This window comes from Schistocerca cancellata, chromosome 4, assembly GCF_023864275.1.
Source record: "Schistocerca cancellata isolate TAMUIC-IGC-003103 chromosome 4, iqSchCanc2.1, whole genome shotgun sequence".
Lineage (NCBI taxonomy): Eukaryota > Metazoa > Arthropoda > Insecta > Orthoptera > Acrididae > Schistocerca > Schistocerca cancellata.
In genome coordinates this window covers 118,621,711-118,642,786 of record NC_064629.1, presented here as the reverse complement: position 1 = coordinate 118,642,786, position 21,076 = coordinate 118,621,711, and the positions used below count along the sequence as shown (strand labels likewise).

General features: G+C 42.2%; 1 protein-coding gene across 1 annotated transcript in view; it reads right to left on the bottom strand.

Moving 5' to 3' along the window:
• Positions 1-21,076, bottom strand: part of LOC126183460 (AP-3 complex subunit mu-1) — a 141,365-nt gene that overhangs the window by 79,621 nt on the left and 40,668 nt on the right. The window contains exons 3-4 of the mRNA XM_049925460.1: positions 18,081-18,193; positions 17,882-18,003 (exon numbers count right to left, since the gene is read on the bottom strand). Coding sequence (XP_049781417.1) covers positions 17,882-18,003; positions 18,081-18,193 — 235 coding nt within the window. The remainder of the gene's footprint in view (positions 1-17,881; positions 18,004-18,080; positions 18,194-21,076) is intronic.

Sequence of the window (21,076 nt, the reverse complement as noted above, 5' to 3'; positions counted from 1 at the left end):
TGTCTGATGCAAAATTACACTGCCCTAAAGGACGCATTTAGTGCACATCCCACATTGGTTTCTGCAGTTACTTCACAGTATTACTTGTCTGTTAGCACTTAGAACTCAACACAAATGCTGCTTCTCTCGGTCATTAATTGAAGGGTGTGAGCCATTGCATTGTCCATAGTGAGAGGTAATGCCTGAAATTTGGTATTCTGGTACACTCTTGGCACTGTGGATCTCGGAATACTAAATTCCCTAATGATTTTCGAAATGGAATGTTCCGTGTGTGTAGCTCCAACTACTATTCCACGTTCGAAGTCTGTTAACTCACACTTACGTCGGAAACCTTTTCACTTGAACCACTTGAGTTGAAATGACAGCTCTGCCACTGCAGTGCTCTTTTATGCCTTGTGTATGCAATACTATCATCATCTGTATATGTGCATTATTGCTATACCATGACTTTTGTCACCTCAGTGAAGGTACAATTACTTAAGCTGTGTACACATTTCTTGTAGTGTATCTGTACTGTCTGTAACATAGTCATATTCTTTTCATATAGTTTGCTACATTATGTCTAGAGACAAGGAAACTGTAATTGATATGTGGTGCTGCATTATTAATACTCTAAGGTTCATGCAAACAAAATGAAAGACATCAATGTTGTTGGTGGGCAAAAGTATACTACAGAACAATTAGCAGGAATAACTTGCTACAGGAGTTGAATATAGAAGATGGGTCTGGCTTCCCTAACTTCCCTCCAATGCCATCTACTGATTAATTTCTGGCATATAGTTTGTGGAGAACTGGTAGCTCTCCTAAAGGATCCGAGAATAAATAAGTAAATGAAAATGATCATTAAATTTGAATATTATCAAATTTTTGTTAATTTGGTATGATTTCACACAAATCATCAAAAATTACTTCCTGAACAATGTAGTCTGTCTTGGGGTTGCTTACAAATGTGTCAATATCAAATGGAGCAGTAGTTCCACAAGCTGCAACATTGTCACGAATAAAACAGTGACCCATATATACAATAAGTTTCCTTTAATTTACATCTATGGTCACAAATTTTTTTTTGTTAACAGAAGAACTTGTGACCATAGATGTAAATTAAAGGAAACTTATTGCAGCAGTAGTTCTCTGCAGAGCCCATTGTTTTTTATTACTCTTCTTCAACTGCTTACTTCGTATATTCCACAAGCCTCATCCTTTCTTTGAAAAAACTTAATACAGCATGTGGAAACACAACACATAACAAGTCTATAAAACAGACAATGAACATGACATAATAGGTATACTAGCACCGTGCAGCAGTGACATGGTAGCTGGCCTCAAACATAGTTTCCTTTGATCTGTAACAACACTGCTACAGATAGCTGTTTCCACACTTTGAAACATATTTCCGAACAGTGTACAGATGCAGTATCCAGAAACATGTTTTGACATGTTTCAAGTGCAGTGTGTACACAGCTTTAGGAACAATGCCAACTGTTGCAGCTGCTGCATTTTTTTATCGGGAAGCTTCAAGTGGAGGCCAAACAGCAAAATAAGGGGGCTTGTGATCGGTGATCAAGTGAAACTTAGTACCTCAGAGATGTATGACAGAGGTTTGATAAGTTTGGTAAGAAAGCAAGGAAAAAATGTTTGTTTCATAAGCAACTCACCCCACTCCTCAACAGTCTCCTTTGAAGGACACACATTTGATCTAGTGATTCACCAGCTTTTTCATCCCACCAGAAGAATAGGTTCTATCAGACTCTGCAAAATACTTACTGCCTACAACTACAAAATTTCGAGTTGGGGAACAGGAAGGAGTCACTTGGGGTTACGTCTGGTGAACTGGGTGGGTGAGGAACCAATTCGAAGCCCAATGCATGCACACTTTTCACTGTTATCACTGATGTGTGTGCATTATCATAGTGAAAAAATACTGTTTTGCATGGTTTGTCTTCGGTGCCTGCCCACCCACGTTTATGTTCATTAATCCAAAAGTAAATGGTTTTCAAGGGTGGTGCAGATCCCATATGAACTTCATCCAATTCTGTTTCGATTTGTGAAGCAGTCCAACCCTTCAAATGAAAATATTTAGCAACAGTAAGAAACTCTGTTTTCTACATTTTCAATCGCAATTGACACACTGACCAACTCAGATGGCTGCGAACAGTTAATTGTATGTTGTACACTGTTGAAATGTTTTTATATGACCCTTGGAATAGAGCTTACCAACCATAAAGGTGCAAAAAAAATGTTCCATTCTTTAACCAAAATTTATCAGACTTACCAAACTACCCTTGCATAGGCAAACCCAATGGGCTGTTCTGTGCTGTCGGCATATTTTTGGGATGGAATGGGACCAATGCCACAATCTGGGGCATCAATAGCAAGCGTAAAACATTTGCCAAGCTGCCGCTGAACAAGGAGCTGACCTAAAGCATATTCATGTTGCATGAAAGCCTTCTGGAACACCTATGACCACACAAAATTTAACACCTTTTTTACTTAACTGATTGAGTGGATGAGTAATGTAAGCTATATTTGGAATAAACTTGGCATAATAATTTACTTTGAGGTTCTTACGACCTGGTAAGTTTGTGATCGTGAACCCACTTTTACTTAATATATAGGGTAACCACAATTAAAGCTCCAGTTTCAAAATGCTGCAGAAGGCAAACCACTGCTCAAAATGGCGTCAAATTTGAAGAGAATAATACTGACATGGGGGAAACGTCGTGGAAAAAAAAATTACCAATAGATGGTGCTGTAAACATCTTACTGTAAATAGGATCAGCTACAAATGACAGATGAATCACAACATGACGGCTATAATTTGAGTAACACATTACACCATCCATACTCTTCAATGTACGACTGCACAAGTTCGGCAGTCAACAATTGTGGCACTGTTAGTCAGATAAGCCCACACACCACAGCATGTCATACCAATTCAGGTTGGAAAAATAAGTTTCCAATTGCCCTGAGACAAAAAAACCACATGTAAAGCAAAATTACATCAGTTTCTAATCGACCTGGAGCCAAAACTGTATAAAAAGCAAAATCATGTATTTTTTAACCATCCTTGCACCAAAAACTGCATAAAAAGCAAAATGACGTAAGTTTCTAACTGCTGTGAGACTGGCGCAAGATATATTTAATATGCAATCCCCATCCTCTTCTGCCACAAGTTGAAATCGAGAAAGAACAGATCAGAGTGTCTCGTGGGTCACATTCAGAATGTTTTGCAGAATGCATGCCTTCAATTCAGCTACGTTCGTATCATCTTTCAGATAACCCCACAGCCAAAAGTCACACTGATTAAGACCAAGCGATCTGGACAGCCAGCCTGTAGGGAAATGACAGCTGATAATTTTAGTATTTCTGAAATGCCTCTGCAGCAGCTGCTTCACTGGCTGTGCAATGTGTGGAAGAGCACTATCATGCATAAAAAATTATTCTACCCACACAACCACACTGTTGGATGGTTGGAATGACATGGGTGTATGAAAGACTAATAATGTTTACCAGTTTTGGTACAGATAACAGAATCAATATGGCCATACGACAAATGATGCTGTCAACGTGCACCACAGTCACCTTTTGCAAAACGAAGTGGTACTGGTTGATGTGCGTGCAGATTTTCCGATGCCCATATTCTGCAATTCTGCATATTGACATGTCCTTGGAGATGGAAATGGGCTTTGTCTGTCCACAGAATGTTCCATGGCCATTCAGTGTCCACTTCTATGCAAGCAAGAAACTCCAGAGGTCAGCAGGAAGCAACTCCTGAACATGGGTGATTTTGTATGGATAGCAATGCAGGATATTTGGTGGAATTTTATGCACTGTGCTCACAGGAATGTCTGATGTTTGGACAATTCCCTGCATGCACAACATCTTTGCACACCACCACCTGACTCCTCTTGCAATGCCTCAGTTACATCTGCGACAGAAGTCATATCAACTGCTTTCCTCCCTCTGCCACACTGCACTTCAAAAGAACTGGTCTTTTTTAATTTTGTAATCATTTTCTCCAGATCCTTAGAGGACACTGGTCCAACGCCCTTTATCATAACTTCTACAGGGCTACTGGCACACAATCACACTTGTCGTAAAAGAGGTTTACCATCAGTGCTTGATCCTTCATGGAGACGGTAATGTTGGGTGTCTGACACAAACTGAGGACCAACCATGAGCTGCTCATCTGGTGGCTGCCCATCTTCGGAAAGGCACCATTCATTTGTCAAATTTTCATTAATTTCTTTTTTCCATGACATTTCCCCCTGCATCAGTAATATGCTGTTCTAATTTGATGTCATTCTGAGCAGTGGTTCATTTTCTACATCACTTTGAAACTGGAACTTATAATTATGGATGCCCTCTATGTCTCAACAGGACTGCATTTGTCAGGGTGAAAATGGAGACCATGGGCTTGGAGCTACTCAAACAACATCTGTAGGTTGTGCAGATGCTCCTACAGCGTGAAACCAGAACCTAAAAAGTCATCTAAATAACAACACAGATGGGAATACATTGGATGAGTTGCACAAGGTATCTCTAAAATATCGGAGGAGCACTTGCAACCCCAAATGGCAATCTCTTGTAACAGTATGTGCCAAATAGCATATTTATCACCAAAAATTCTGTCAATCTGATCACCTACAGGCAACTGACAGTAGACTCATCAAGATCTATATTTGAAACATAATTAACTACAGCCAATTTAGCCAACAAACCTCCAGCCTAGAAATGGGATACAAACTAACATTTGCTTCAGCATTAAATCTAGACTTCAAATCGCCACAAGTTTGAACTGAACCATTAGGTTTATTAACTACAGCCATGGGTGTAGCCCACTGGCTACATGATACTGGGGATATAATACCCACACTTTGCAACCTATCTCATTGTGCTTTAACTTGCTCACACATGGGGAAAGGCACTGGATGAGCTCTACAAAACTTAGGTACTGCTGCCAACTGTTCTAACGATATGTGGGCCTGGAACCCCATTGCACAAGCCAGCATAGGTTCAAACAGCTGCTTAAATTGTGCACATGGCAGTCCCGTGAATGTAATCACAGTCGAAACTAGATTTACCCGGTCCTGAATTTGAAAATCAAAACGTTCAAAAGTGTGTAAACCAAAAATGTTAGTTGTCATCCAAGAGATGACTACTAGCAAGGTTAGTTGCCAAACTATATATTTATACACTTATCTTTGATGACTATCTTATCGCACAACAGGATCGACTGCTGTCCATTGTACCTCATCACTTTGCATTGAGGAGACTGCAGCTGTGGGGGCCCAATGCCCTAGTTTGTGGCCTCATTAATAAGACACATGGCCATGCCTGTGTCCCACTGAAAATCCACCATCAGCCATCAACAGTCAGTTGCAACATGAGATGCTGCATCTTGCCTGCTACTGACAAGGGCACTGGTGTAATAGTTTTTAGCATGCTAACGGGCAATAATTTGATCCATGCCAGTCAAGAAAGATACTTGCGAGATGCCCAGTTCATGACAGATGACATCACAGAAAGGCAGTTACGCCGTTGATGCTATGGGCAGCAATCTGGACATGATTTGACAGCATAAACTCTTTGGGGGTCCTCTGACAATGACTGGGAGGAAAACATTGCATGAGCCTCTGCTCACTTTGAGACACACGGACAGGGAACAAAGTGCTTCAATTTGTGCATGTCTAGTGATGGTGGGGGTTAGATATGACTGACTACTGAATCTTGTGTCGCTGGAGTATTTGCCGATTGGATGCTTGGTAATTCAGATTACAATGTTGACTGGAAGGCATCAGTTGATCATTGACACCAGAGGAGTTGTGAAACATAGCTTGCACTGACGCAGTTACTTCATCAGCTTTGGCTATTTTAACGCATCACTCAGGGTGGTATCAGATGCCTGTAAAGACTTCGCACTAATTTCTTGATCAGAAGTGAGACATAACAACATCACAGATGCAGGCAGGAGTCCACATATGATACACTACAATGGTGACAGGAAAAAATCACACTTCTGTGCCAAACCTTATTAGTCAACAGCCTATGCTACATACAGGGTGTTTCCGTTAAGAGCATGCAAAAATTTAACAGGACATAAAGGATGCTCCATTGAACAATTTGAGGTGGGGAATCTGGGGTCAGAGAAGCCAGCTTAAAGAGATAATAGGAGCAAAATCACATTACTGTGTACTTTCTTAGTTACATTGGTTACAGTTAACAGCAAATACTATCACTGATACAATGAATGTACCATTTGTACTGTATCTTAAAAAATGTGCTGAAAGTGACTGCTATAAATTGCAATGCAAGCATGACATCTGTGAACAAGATGCTGACGAACCCTTACAAATATCCCTGACGTGTTTCAAATCACATCAAAGGGCAGCTACAATTCTGGCAATTAATTCCATCCCCATATACACTGGGATCTTATATGCAAGTGACTTTTGATGGCCTCATAGGAAATAATCAAGGGGATTCAGGTCACATGACCTCGCAGGCTATGAAATAGGACCTATCCTTCAAATCCAGTGACCCGGAAATACAGCACTGAGATGGTTGCGGACATCCACACAGAAGGGAGGCAGTGCACTGTCATGTTGTACTCACATCCTCTCACGAACAGCCAAGGGTACATTCTCCAACAACTCAAGTAGAACTCTTTCTGCACGAACCTCAAGTATAAGTGGCCATTCAGATGGCCAGGTAGGAGATGTGGCCCAATGAGATTGTTTCCTACAATGCTGGCCCAGATATCCACCGCAAAATGTACTTGATGCTTTGACTCTACTACAGTGTGAGGTTTTCCTGATTCCACACATGGCCATTCCTGCTCTTTGAAATACCATCACTGTCAAATGAGGCCTCGTCAATAAATAGCATGACTTGGAGGAAATATGTTTGATCAATCGGTTGTTGGAGCAACCAATGACACAATGCGACCCTTGGTGCAAAGCCAGGCACAAGTATTGCAGGGACTAGTTGTGGGTGATATGGGTGCAATTGTTATGTGGAGTACTTGCCACATGCTAGTATGCGGAGCACCCATTTCATGTGCAAGACGAGTACTTGTAGTGGGGCCCACTACAATTAATTCCAGCACCTCCTCTTCAAAATCAGGTGTCTGAGAGTCCTCATGTTGCCAGGTACCTAGTTTCTCCTTTCCAATGAACCAGACTCCCACATTCATCGATCGAGAGAAATAAACACTTGTCATGACGGATGATGCCCATCAGGAATTTGTTCTCTGTACAGCCTTTCAGCAGCGAGAGCATTGCAACGTACTTCCCCATACAAAAAGTGCACGTCTGTGAGTGCTGTAAAACTGTATCGGTACTGCTCCATTGTGTTGTACTGTATGTCTCTGAATAGCACTGAATAATGAATGGTTCAGTCATCGATTCATAGCATGTTCTGTCATGGGACAACATAAATATGACACAACAGAGCCACCTTATGGACAAGTAAAGTAAACAAAACCTGCATCATGACTTGCTAGTAATCAGGCTCGTCGTCCTTGTTTCCTTGCAGAAAATAAAGAATGTGCATGTCAATAAACAGCACAGTGTGTGTAAACTTGTACACATGTTAGTTGTAAATAAGATGGAAAACAGTAATGCTAAACAAAGCAGTAGATAAGTTTACTTGCATATCTCCTTCAGCTGGCTTCTCCGACCCCAGGTTCCCTACCTCCAATTGTTCAGAGGAGCATGCTCTACATCCTGCTACAATTCTGCATTCTCTTATGGAAGCACCCCGTAGATTTGCATTCTCTTATGGAAGTACCCTGATTTGCTTATGCTGCCTAACACAGTGATTAAACTTGAGCATAGCTCCAATGATTTATCACTTGCACTGGTGGTAACACAGAGACTGGTGGGACAAACAGGTGAGTCCTGATGTCAATGATGGTGGAGTATAGTAAGTGAATGGATAGTGAAAACAAGTATGTAATGTAGCAAAGTTGTCTAAAGCATACACAACAGTTCAGGGAGGAAACCAAATCACAAACATGAATCAGGCAAGGTAAACAGTCAACTATTCAATAATGCACAACTAAAGGCTTCAGAGACTAGCAAGAGACTAATTGGTGTGAGCCAAGCCGTGGTATCTAGGAGCACATTCACATCACGCGATGGTGCACCTGACATGCTTGCCAAGGCTACAGCAGCTCAGGCGTGTGCACTACGGGATAGACTATGTACAGCACACAGAGTCTCTAAAGGGCACTGAGAGAATCGGAACAGATGACACATCGAAAAACCTGTGTTACTGGTGGTACTGTGTGGCCTAATACAGGTCGAAGAGCTCTACTGTAACTACTGAGCAGTGTTCTGGAGGCCAATACTGAAAAACGTCGGTGCCAATGACAAAGGCACACCCGACACCACGGTCCATTCAAGAGCCATCAGTGTACACAAAGGTATTATTGCTAAGTTCCATGCAAAGGTCGAGAAACTTACAGTGATGGATTGAATCTGGAGTTGTTTCCTTAGGAAGCAAATGAAGTCCAATGTGAACACGTGCCACCACATGAAGCCAAGGCAGTGAACGGTTCACACCCATCACGAAAGAAATAGGTAGTGTGATGTTAAGACGCCAGAGCAATAGCCAAAAGTGAACTCCAGGAGGTAAATGAGAAGAGGGATGCGCCCCATACAGGCAGTCAAAAAATTCATCAAAGAAATAGGCATGCGATGGGTGGCCAGGCATGGCAGACAAATGGCATGCTTATCCACTGAGGTGAACATCACGTTGGTATGATGGCGGTAGCTTGGCAGCTTCTGCATGGACACACTCAACCGGGCTAGTGTAAAAGGCACTAGTGGCCAAACAGATTTTGCAATTGTGGATTGTATTTAGACAACGTAAGATGGACGGACATGCAGATGCATATACGAAACAATCATAGTCTAGTTTTGAACAGACAAGGGATCGGTACGAATGGACAAAGTTGGCCTGAACCCCTCCCCAGGAAATACCCATTAGGACATGTAGGATATTGAGGGACCAGGTACAGCAGGCAGCCAGGTAAGAAATGTGGAAGGACCAAGAAAGTTATCTATCAAGCATGAGTCCCAGGAATTTCAAAGTTACAGCAAATGGAACAGCAACAAGCCTAAGATGTAAAGAAGGCAGAGAAAACCCATTGTGCCCCAACAAAGTCATACTAATCTTTTTTTCTGTGGAAAAGTCAAAGCCATTGTCAATACCCCATGAGTAAAGACTATCAAGACACTGCTGAAGATGCTGCTCAAGGAGACAAGTCCATGGTGAACTGCAAAAGATCGCAAAATCGTCAACGAAAAGGGAGCCGAACTGCAACAGATTGCAGAACTGTCAACGAAAAGGGAGCTGGAGATGCCCAGTGAGAGACAGGCCATAATAGGGTTAATGGCTATAGCAAATAGGACAATGCTCAGGATGGAGCCCTGAGGCACCCCATTTTCCTGATTAAATGAGCCCAACAAGGCTGAACCCACAAATACCTTGAAAACTCTGCCTTTTAAAAATTCCTGAAGGGAACGGTGCAGACGGTCTCAGAAGACCCGCATGTAAAGAGTAGAGATGATACCAGTCTTCCATCAGGTTGTCGTATGCTTTCTCCAAATTAAAAAAAAACATGACCATAGTCTGGTATTTCCCCAGAAAACCATTCATGACATGGGTCGACAAAGTGACGAGATGCTCAACTGCAGAACAGTGTGCTCGAAATCCACATTGTGCAGTGGTTAGTATATTGTAAGACTTGAGCCACCATACGAGACAGGCATGACTCATATGTTCCATCACCTTGGAAACACAGCTGGTGAGAGAAATGGGGTGGTAGCTAGGAGGCTTAGCTATGGGTATGAAAGTAGCTATAGCCATCTGCCTTGATGTGATTATATGTATGAAGGAGAAAGGGCTTACCCGCAAGAGAAAGGCTGTGCAACATCAGAATGTGAACACCGTCTGGTTCTAGGGTCGAAGATGGGAATGAAGTGAGAGCATGATCTAGCTCACTTATAGTAAAATCACATTCACGATTCTGACAGAAGAAGGGTATCATCCAAGTCTCCTCCATTCGTTTCCAATGGAGGAAGGCAGGGTGATAGTGGGTGGAGCTCAAAATCTCTGCAAAAATAGAGACCTAAGATTTTAGAGATAGCAATGGGGTCCACAATGGCATCATACGTTACAGTCAGGCCGGAAACTGGACATTGGCCCAGAGGATCGTCAGAGGTTGATCCACACGATGGAAGAGGGAGTGGAACTGGTAAAAGAACTGGTAAATGAAATCCAGCAAGCTGTTTTTTCTATCACAAAGAATGTGACGACACTGCGCACACAACTGTTCATAATGGATGCAACTGTAGGATTACAGTTAAAATCGTGGAGAGTAAAACTCTGCATGCGAACTGTGTCAAGGCACACCTCAGTCCACTAAGGGACTGGGACATGGCACAGTAAAGGTGGAGGTGAAGTGCAAGGAGCGGAATGTTCTGCAGCAGTAAGAATAATGTTTGTAAGATATTCAACCTGGTCATCACAACGGGGAACAGTTGTTTGTTGAAGGTCACCAGGGAGTAGTAAAGCCTCCAGTTGACCTTAGAAAGCTGCCAATTAGTTTTACATGTAAGGAGGGGGGGGGGGGGGAGGAGGTAGGAGTCAGCAAACAGATAGCACATGAGATATGGTCACTCAAGTACGTGTCAAGAGAGAATGAATGGACCACTCGAGATGATGCAGCTGGGCAGTGCAAAATGAGAGGTCCTAATGGGAACAGGTGTTTGTGGAGTCTGAAAGGAACATTGATGCCCCAGTGTTACGGCAGATGATGATGAGTTGGTTGAGAAGGCCAGCCAAGAGGGCACCTCTCGGACATGTTCTGGAAGAGCCACAAAGGAGCATTAAAGTCACCGAGCAGCAAAAAGGGGTGAGGGAGTTGCCCAGTAAGTGGGAGGAAGTCTAACCTGGTGTCACCGAATGATGGAGGGATGTAGACAGTACAAAGAGAAAGATGAAGACAAGAAGGAAAATGCAGACTGCAACAGCTTGTTCAGTGAGATGGATCGACTATGATCATCATACTGGATGTGCAGCATGACTCCCCCACGAGATGGCATGCCATCCTAGGGGAGAGGGCAAAGCGGACTGGAAAGAAATGAGATAGGTCAAAGCAGTCGCAAGGGTGCAATTTTGTTTTCTGGAGGCAGGAAACAAATGGACACTGAAATTCCAAGAGCAGCTGTAATTCCTCCTTGTTGGATCTAACACTGCGAACGTTCTGTTGGAGGAGAGTCATCACGGGGAAAAGGGGAAAAAATGAAGGGTTGTCACCTTGACAGCTACCAAGACTCACTGCTACAGGACACAGAGGCTGCAGGATCCTGTTCCATCTACACAGGTGACAGCCTTCTCACTGGGTCGTCCTGAGGATTCCGGTGGATAAACAGTTGCCAGTGCGCACCAGCAAAACTGAGGTCGGCTGGGTGAGGATGCCATGCACCACCACCGTCAAAGAGTATTTCGAGTCAGTGAAGGACAATTTGCCTTTGATTTCTTGGAGCCTTTGTCGTTGACAGATGAAGACTCATGTTTGCCGGCTGGAGGGAAGTAAAAAGTCTTCGAGAGTATTCCTTCTGTCCTTCCCAGCCTGCCGGTTGTGTAGACGGTGATTTCACTGCCAGAGGCAAAGATTTGGTGGCTTGTTGCACAGTTGGAGGAGGAGACAGGAATGCGACCATGACACTGGGTGATTTTGCAACTGCAGTGTTGAATTTCAGGTTGCAGGTGTACATGGCCTTGTCCTTCATGGAGCGAGATGGAGTAAAAACGATACTGTAAGTGGCAGATGGTAAAACGCAGGGCTTCCGACTAGCCAACAACCTGTGAGTGACAGGGTAAGGTACTTTCCCTTCACCCGGATCTCCTGGATGGCCCACTCAGTGAGATACATGGGACATTGTCAGGATAAGGCTGCATGGTCATCATTGTGATTGATACAGTGGGGAGAAGGAGGTGGGCAATTGCCCTCCTGAGCCTCTCTACCACAAGTAACATATCTAGCCGTGTCTCGACAGGACATTCGAGTGTGGTTGTATTGTTGACACTGGTAGCAGTGTATCAGGTTTGGAATGTATTGTCGGACCATGACGACTTCATAGCCTGCTTTAATCTCTGATGGAAGCACTACTGTTACATCAACCTTTTTCATTATCTGATGGACTGCAGTGATACCCTGATCAGAGAGGTAAGTTTGGAGTTCTCCCTCGGTCAGACCACCGAGCAGTCTAGTGTAAATAACACCCCAAGATACAATTCAACATTTAGGCCTCGACACAAACAGAATAGCTGTGGAATCTTCACCCTCATTCCGTTTACATTTAGTAGATGTAGACTGACATGGTGATTGACTATATATATATATATATATATATATATATATATATATATAATGAGACTTACCAAACAAAAGTGCTGGCAGGTCGATAGACACACAAACAAACACACAAAATTCAAGCTTTCGCAACAAACAGTTGTTTCATCAGGAAAGAGGGAAGGAGAGGGAAAGACGAAAGGATGTAGGTTTTAAGGGAGAGGGTAAGGAGTCATTCCAATCCCGGGAGCGGAAAGACTTACCTTAGGGGGAAAAAAGGACAGGTATACACTCTCGCGCACACACACACACACACACACACACACACACACACACACATATCCATCCGCATATACACAGACACAAGCAGACATTTACAAATGTCTGCTTGTGTCTGTGTATATGCGGATGGATATGTGTGTGTGTGCGAGTGTCTGCTTGTGTCTGTGTATATGCGGATGGATATGTGTGTGTGTGTGTGCGCGCGAGTGTCTGCTTGTGTCTGTGTATATGCGGATGGATATGTGTGTGTGTGTGTGTGTGTGTGTGTGTGTGTGTGCGCGCGAGTGTATACCTGTCCTTTTTTCCCCCTAAGGTAAGTCTTTCCGCTCCCGGGATTGGAACGACTCCTTACCCTCTCCCTTAAAACCTACATCCTTTCGTCTTTCCCTCTCCTTCCCTCTTTCCTGACGAAGCAACCATTTGTTGCGAAAGCTTGAATTTTGTGTGTTTGTTTGTGTGTCATGTGGAATGAATGTGTGTTATATATATAAATTTCCCCATGATTGCCAGCGTCTGCGATTGCACGCTCCTTCCAACTGGCCCCTCTCTTATTGCCAGCGTCTCCGATTGCACACTCCTTCCAACTGGCCCCCCTCTTTGGTGATTATTCACATCTCAGGTTACACCTCCTAAAGTTCTCACGCAGGGACCAACTGGCAATTTGGGAAGGTAAAAGCTAAGGCCATCACACCTCCCTGGACCTGGCCTGTACAAGGGAGTTTGTGTGAATCCTACCGGTGCTGGGAATTACGTGTTACGCAGTCGCCTTTTACATGTCAGACCCATGGTCCAACCTTCAGGAGCACACAGGGAGGAAGAAGAAACAAACCTGCCATGCCAACCTGGATTTTAACCCATTCCAAGCTTAACAGCTGGCTATTTCCTCATTCTACATGAGGAGCACTGATAGGCTGGTAAAACTGTGGTGGACCTAGCTGCCATAAATGATCATTATTTCAGCCATGCAGAATCTTTCATTGCCTGCCACCAGCTACAAGAGGGGCATTCCACACCCCATTGACGATCCAAAATGAGTCGCCTAGTTGCTATTACTAGATGCTGCCTTCATTAACTGCACAACTACTGGATGCACCAAGGCCCGATGCCACCGTAAGTCAAACTGGTGGCCTTTCAGTAAGGGAAAGAGGTGCATGGTTCAGCAAAGCTGCAAAGATGCAACCTCCTTGCAGGCACACACTATCATTGCAAGCTTTCCCCTGCAGACTGCTGCCTCTGCCACCAATGCTGAGGCCCTCAGTTCCACTTTACATGCTCAAATGTTTCGCACAGTGAGTCACGCAGTTACACTACATGGCCAATTTCTGTTGATCCCGTCATTGCAGATTGCTGCCTGCCTGTCCAGGGAGCAGATACAGCATTACATTGCCAGAATGCTGACCACATAACCTCACCTCAGCTGTTGCCCACTCAACAGGATGAGACCATGCGGTTGCCATTACATGAAGCCACTTGCTGAGCTGAGAATCTTTCCACAACCAAGATCAGCTGGCACCTGGGGAGCGCTGACAGTCACCTGGCAACGCTACAACTGATGTATTTATCACTCAGAATAAATGTACTAATGTAACTGCTGTGTTATGAATTGCCATAGACAAACACCTGGCTCCATGAATGCGCTGCTCAGTGAAGCGACATTCAATGCCATCTCCATCAGTGACACTCGATGCCATCTCTGTCAGTAATGTGGTACCCGATTACACTAGCCATTCCGATAACCTGCTACAACTGTCATCAGTAATGCTACCCAGCTACAACTGCTGACAGAAGTGGCTTCTGACAATAACAGTCTGAAAGAGTAGACTGGATTTGAGACACCAACAGATGCAACGTGCAGCAGCACAACAGTGGGGCGAGCAGAAAAACTGCTTCCTGGTTATTTTCTGCAATGGCAAGTCAGTCTCCTAACAGATTTCCAATTCTGGTTTGCATGTGCAGGTCATGAGAGACCCATATAATGATTTGAGGGTGTGTAAAGTGAATTTTGAAAGGATCGTATGTTATTTTGTGCTTAGTATGGGCAATGTAACATTCTGAACAAGGAGTCTGGCCCAATTGTCATTTGGAAGTTTGTTTTGTATAAAGTATTAAAGACGAGCGGCCAAACTGGAGAAGAAATTGAATGTAACGAGAAGTATTAATATAGAATTAGATTTATGTGCCCCTCTCATCATCATATTTTACTCAGCTGTTGTGTTTTTGTATATTAGATAAAGGTTACATAATGACACGGTTAAAGACACAATGGGGCAATAGACAAACCAGTTAAACTGTGTGCAGTATCAATGAGGCTCAATTTGCATGACTAAGTACTGCAAGGTACAGGGAAACATAACACTGCAGAAAGGATTCCACCTGTAATTAACACTGAAGTGAGGGAATTATGTGCATTGTGTCAGCATAGTTTTAGGGATGGATATCCTGGAAAACATATGACAAACCTCTTTTGCAAAGATAAAGTATAGGGGATGTAAAAAAAAACCAGTGAGTGAAGAAACCACCGTATGAACGAGAACGAAGTGTTTTGCCGTATTATTTTATTAGTTTGGTCTCCGTATTTGTTACAGTCTGTCTGAGTGAAAAACTAGGAAAGTTCAGTGAGCTAATAGCAACTTGCAAAGGCTGCATTACTTCAGAGCACATGCTCCAGCACATGCAGGGATATCACAGTAAACTATACCACCAAGTAACTTGACCTTGTCTATGCAGCCTACATCTATTTAAGGTACAGAACCAAAAACCCACCTGAACTCCCAGTACACCAAATTCTGATGGAATGGGTCATCATTAAGACATATTAGAAATAGTAAACAACACAGACAGATTAGAACTTCGGCCTGTTCCGACTGGAGAACTGCTGCCTACAGGACAGTGCGAGGGGGGCAAACTACGATCATGGAAGTTTGTCGCCAATCCCTCAATCCCTCCAACTCTTATCCTAATGATGCTGCAGCCTTCCCGACACCTTGCTACAACTGGTGTCTGAAGTGCTGTGCCACTATATATTCCTTATGTATCTAATCACGTTACATCCTCACACAACTACTTCTCCATCCGCAGCACACCTTACTATGCCAATCTGTTTATGAGCCATCCAGAGGAAAACTTTCTAACATCCCAGAACCCCAAGCCCCTTGTGCAGGTTCACTGATTGCATCTTCATGATCTGCACCCAGGGCCAAGACACCTGGTACGCATTTCCAGACAGCCTAAACACATCTCTCATTCACTTCACCTGGTCCTCCTCCTCAGTCTAACATGCCACCTTTCTGGACCTCAACCTCCACCTCTCTGATGGCTCTGTCCACACTTCTGTCTGCACCGAACCCACTAACCATCAAAAGCACCTGCTTTTTGACAGCTGTCATCCCTTCCACAGCAAAAAATCACCTTCATATTGTGGATCATGTAAATCTGTGGGTGCATTGGTGGAGTAGAGGGCTGTGTAGTGCTGGAGTGGGAACAGGGAAGGGGATGGGTTGGTGAAGGTCAATGACTGACTAAGGTTAAGGCCAGGAGGGTTACTGGAATCTAGGGTACATTGTACAGAGTGTTCCCACCTGCACAATTCAGTGATCAGGAATGGAGAGAGTACAAGTCTAATGTCGAGGGTCACATAAGTTAGAAATTGAGGTGCCATTTTTCCGTCAGTGCTATACTGGCTTGCTTCCTTCCTTACCTCTACAGTTCTGCGACTATGACGAGTTCAAGAACAGCAGGACTGCAGTCACTTCCCACTCGTTGATTTGTTCCCTCTCACTGAAGCATGCAATACTGTGAGGCTAGTTGTGACTCAGTACAGAAGTTGAGTGTGTGATTTTGCTGTTGTCAGGTAGCATGGGTAAGACGTAAATCACTGACGACTCTCAGGATCAGACTGCCTATAACGAATCTGCATTTTGAGAGACTGTGGAAGGCGTAAGACGAAAATTATGTGATGCATTATATATAACTGCAAATGTGCTCCATAAGAGGAAGAGTGATAGTTGGAAAAAGTTTGATTTTTGCAGTCCATGCTTACAATGAAAAATGTGCAATGATCATCTAACGCAAACAAAAGATTTGTATTCTAGTTTATTCATCCTCCACCTTGAGAAAATGTGTGCTCCAACACACAAAAACAGGTCACAGAGAAATGTCAACATTATGGCCCTACAACTGAAAAATGCACTATTTGTGTATTTTTTTTTGTCACAGCAACTTGCATTTTAGGATTACTAGAGCATTGTGAAGCTTATGATTCATTTCTGTAACTACTGAGAAGACCGGTGTAAATTTATGTCAATAATTAACCAACACTTAACAAATATCCTTCATCCTTGTAACCTGTTTTCTTGTACTGTCTTTCATAGACTTGGTAACTCGTCAAAAGGATTTATAAACAGAATAATTTTCACTGATAACCCATCAATCACTACTGCTAACTCATCAATCACTGTATCAGTATATAGTAATCATCATAGTCAACAATTGTTCAAGCATCAATGGCACAAGTCCTCTTTCATACTTGTGAACTCGTGTATTTGCTCTTCTTTCTACCCCAGTAAAGTCCACTTGCACCTGACAACAGGCTCCAGTGAGGAGTTTTCACTTAAATGGGCAGCAGCAGAAACTGATGAGTTTAGGCTCTGAGCATACAGAGACTGCAAGCTGAAATAGTGCACTTTAATTGTGAACAATGAAAATACTAATGCCATGGACAACTGTTCTGCATAATACAAGTAGTCCACAGTCAGGATTAACCATACACATGTCATGCTTACCAGTCTGGTAGTTCACTCAAACATTAATAATGAACACACAACTATTCTTAATGGAAGTAAATACAATTAGAGGTCTGTTTCCCATTTTTTGAAGCACCTCAAGACAAGAACAGTGAAGAGATGGTGTGTACACCATATCGTGGGGCAAAAATAATGACGTGTGGCAATTGGACAAAGCAAAGAACAGAACCAGATGGTGTCCAGAAGATGTACAAATGTATAATCAACAATCCGTAATAACCAATGCCTATCCTCAAAACAACAATACAATTAAAGCAAGCCAACAAAATTGTGTTGTTAATTATTGTGAAGGTGCTTTCATTACTAATGTCATGAGCTCTCTCATAACATTAACTGATCACAGAAGTTGCTCCAAGAGTGATAATTTCATCCAACATCCAAGTAAATGAAGAATAAATAATGCTATATATAAAAAATGCATGTATCTTACTTTGACTTTCCTGTTACAGTGTTGGCTATTGTTCTCAAAATGTTTGGTGGTTTTATCAGCTCTTTCAAAATATTAGATTCAGTAGCTAATGGAAACCCATTATCCAACATTTCATCAAGCAACTGAAAAACAGAATAAATATGTTATTAAAAGCATAGAGAAAATCTATGACCAACCCAGTTTTTTCCTTCTCACTCACCTCATATACCACTACATAATGTTCCTTTATAATTGATTCTGTGCATTCACCGAAATAATCTTCAAAGGTGTCCACAACACGATGAAGGAACTCAATAACAAATAAAGGCGGCACTGGAAAGCAAGAAAGTAAAGTATTATGTACTTGATTTATGCCAGAATGCAAATCACTATCTGCTACGAAAGTCAAGATGTGTCTATGAAAACAAGACAAAAGCTGAAACGTGTATAACGTAAAAGAACCTAGGCTTTCATTATTCTGCGTTAAGTGGAGCATACACGGGGCCAAACACAAGACCTGTCCCTGTTATGAAAATTCATGCAACACACATGAATGAATAAATGTTTTAAAGTAAGTCATAGCTACAGTGTTTTGCTCAGGAAATAGGTTTGAAACTGACAAATACCATCAAATATGAAGTGTGCTCCATCACATGAGTTCTTGGTCCCAAAATAAGCAGCAAGAGAAAGGTTCATTGCCAAACTGTGTGTGTTTAAGGCAACATTAGGAATTATTGAAAAGAATAAAAAGATGTCAATTGTTCTATTGAAAACACAAATGTTCATAACAAAGAAACAGCAGTGATATGTGGATACACACACGAATGAAACATGCTATCTGTGATATGATAAGGGTTTATGGATGACTGAGTATCCAGACTAGAGTTGCACAGATCACAGGTAATTGTGTAACTTTGACACTTATTAACAGTGCTCTTGTTGAAATAATCTGTGATTAATATGGTTGAAATGTAATGAATGAATCAACAACAAAAAATCAACAACAATGCTTTCTGCATATTACAATGGTTATCTTACAGTCTTTCTCACTTTGAACCAGACAAAATGAAACATGGTAACAGTGGGTATTATTCTAAAATGTACTCCTAAAACCTACATTAAGGAAGGAAGGAATATTAAAGTTTAATGTCCCATTGACAATGGGGTCATCAGACATGGAGTACAAGCTTATGTTGTTCAAGAAAAAGGATGGATATTGGTTGTGCCCTTTTGCTGGAAATACCTCAACATTTACCTGGAGTGATTTAGGGAAATTATGGAAAACCTCAATCAGGATGATCAGACACGTGTTCGAACTGTTGCCCTCCTGAATGGGTGTCCAATGTGCTACCCGCTGCACCACCTCACTCAGGAAAACCTAGATTAATTAATAGACTAAAGGATAATATAAGAAAAATGTGCTTGGCTGATCACTTACATAAGCTGTGATCAATCATAAGGTTGGTTTGAACACAGTAGTGCTTTACTAGGCAGGTGCTTTTGGATGTGGTTTGCCTTTGCCTGTCTCTGTCCCCTGAACTGACATACCCAGCCAGTTATAGATGAACCTACACTCCTATGTGGACTCCGAACCACAGTCCAACTTAGCATTTCTCATTTCAACAAACATTTCAGAGGTGAAAGAAGTGATAAGTGACACACGAAAACCCTTTGACTGACTGGGGATTGAACCCAAGACCTTTGGTACGTAGTCTGACACATTACCAAAAAGCAACACTGGTAAGTCACAGCAAACTCCTCCCTTATAATGTTGCAAGCAGACTGAACATTGAACAAAATCCGTTCATTCACAGCAAATTAATCTCTGCATCTCTTAAAATAACAGAGAGGGGTGATTATAAACTAACCTCTGGGCTCTTATCTGAATATAAATAATCAGGTAAAATGTGTCACTTTGAGTAATATACAACAGTTCCTCTTGCTAGATGCAGTATCTAAATGTCAAAGGACAGTGCCCAATTTGTAAATGAATTAGAACCATTTCATATTGCTGGAGTGGCTGGATGAAGAGGAGGACCATCTCAGTCAAGCTATCAGCTTAGTCACCCCCTATGCAACGCCCACCACTTGTGGCACTTTACCTCAACAGTGAGATAGCAGCAACTAAATAGGATGTGATGCAGTGCAGGTCCCACTGGCTGTGAACAATTGAATTGATTTTCCTAAATTCTTATGCACTGTAGTACCTGTATTGAACATCAAGATGGTCTGAAGGGAGCTGGGGTTTCTTTTAAGTTGTGTTCCATTTCACAGTCTTTTACATTGACTTTGATGATCATATGACACCATACTATACTTTTATGTGTAGAAGAGTGGGAGTTTTCTTCCGTTTTCAAAAATCAACACACACAGACTATATGGTATTTCATTATACTGCTGTTCGCCATTTCACACACTTTATCAACAGATGCTCATTTCTCAAGTTGAACAAAACTAATACTTAATGGTGCACCCTGACTGATAAGAGTAATTTTAGATGAGTAAGAAGCATTCATAGAAATCCCAGCTGGATCTACATATGTTCTCAGCAAACCACTGTAAAGTGCCACAATGTGTGTGTGTGTGTGTGTGTGTGTGTGTGTGTGTGTGTGTTCAGATTTGAAACTGAATACTGCTGTGCCTGAAATTAAATATTCTTCTTGGACCACATCGAATTATAACATTTTAACTGTCACTGGTTCAATTGTGTCTGTGCTCGCAGCTGAGAATGTTTCAAGCAATTTCAACTTTCTACAAAGTAAGACACCACACTTCTTTTCTCAAATGCTTAAATTGTATCCCAAATGTACAATACTTCACCAGTTAGTAATAGGAAACATTGCTTGTCTCTTCAGTTTGATATCAGACATCCGACTACAAACAGTTTTGGCAGATAGCTATAAGTTTTGCGTTCTGCTGCAATGTCATTTAGCATTGTATGGCACATGCATTTTCTTGGTGGTGCAATGTGCTAAGGATGTTACACATATTGTTCGCAGGTATTGCAACTCGTGGTAATACTCCAATTGAAGTCCCACCTTGAACACGTGTAGTGTCCATCTATGTAAGTGTTACATATGTTTTATGTAACACTTACACACACACACACACACACACACACACACAGTTTTCTTTTCTTAATTAAAAAACTATTATTTTTTAACTATCGAGATCATCATTCATTGGCCACATAGACGTAGAGTTACACATTAGTCT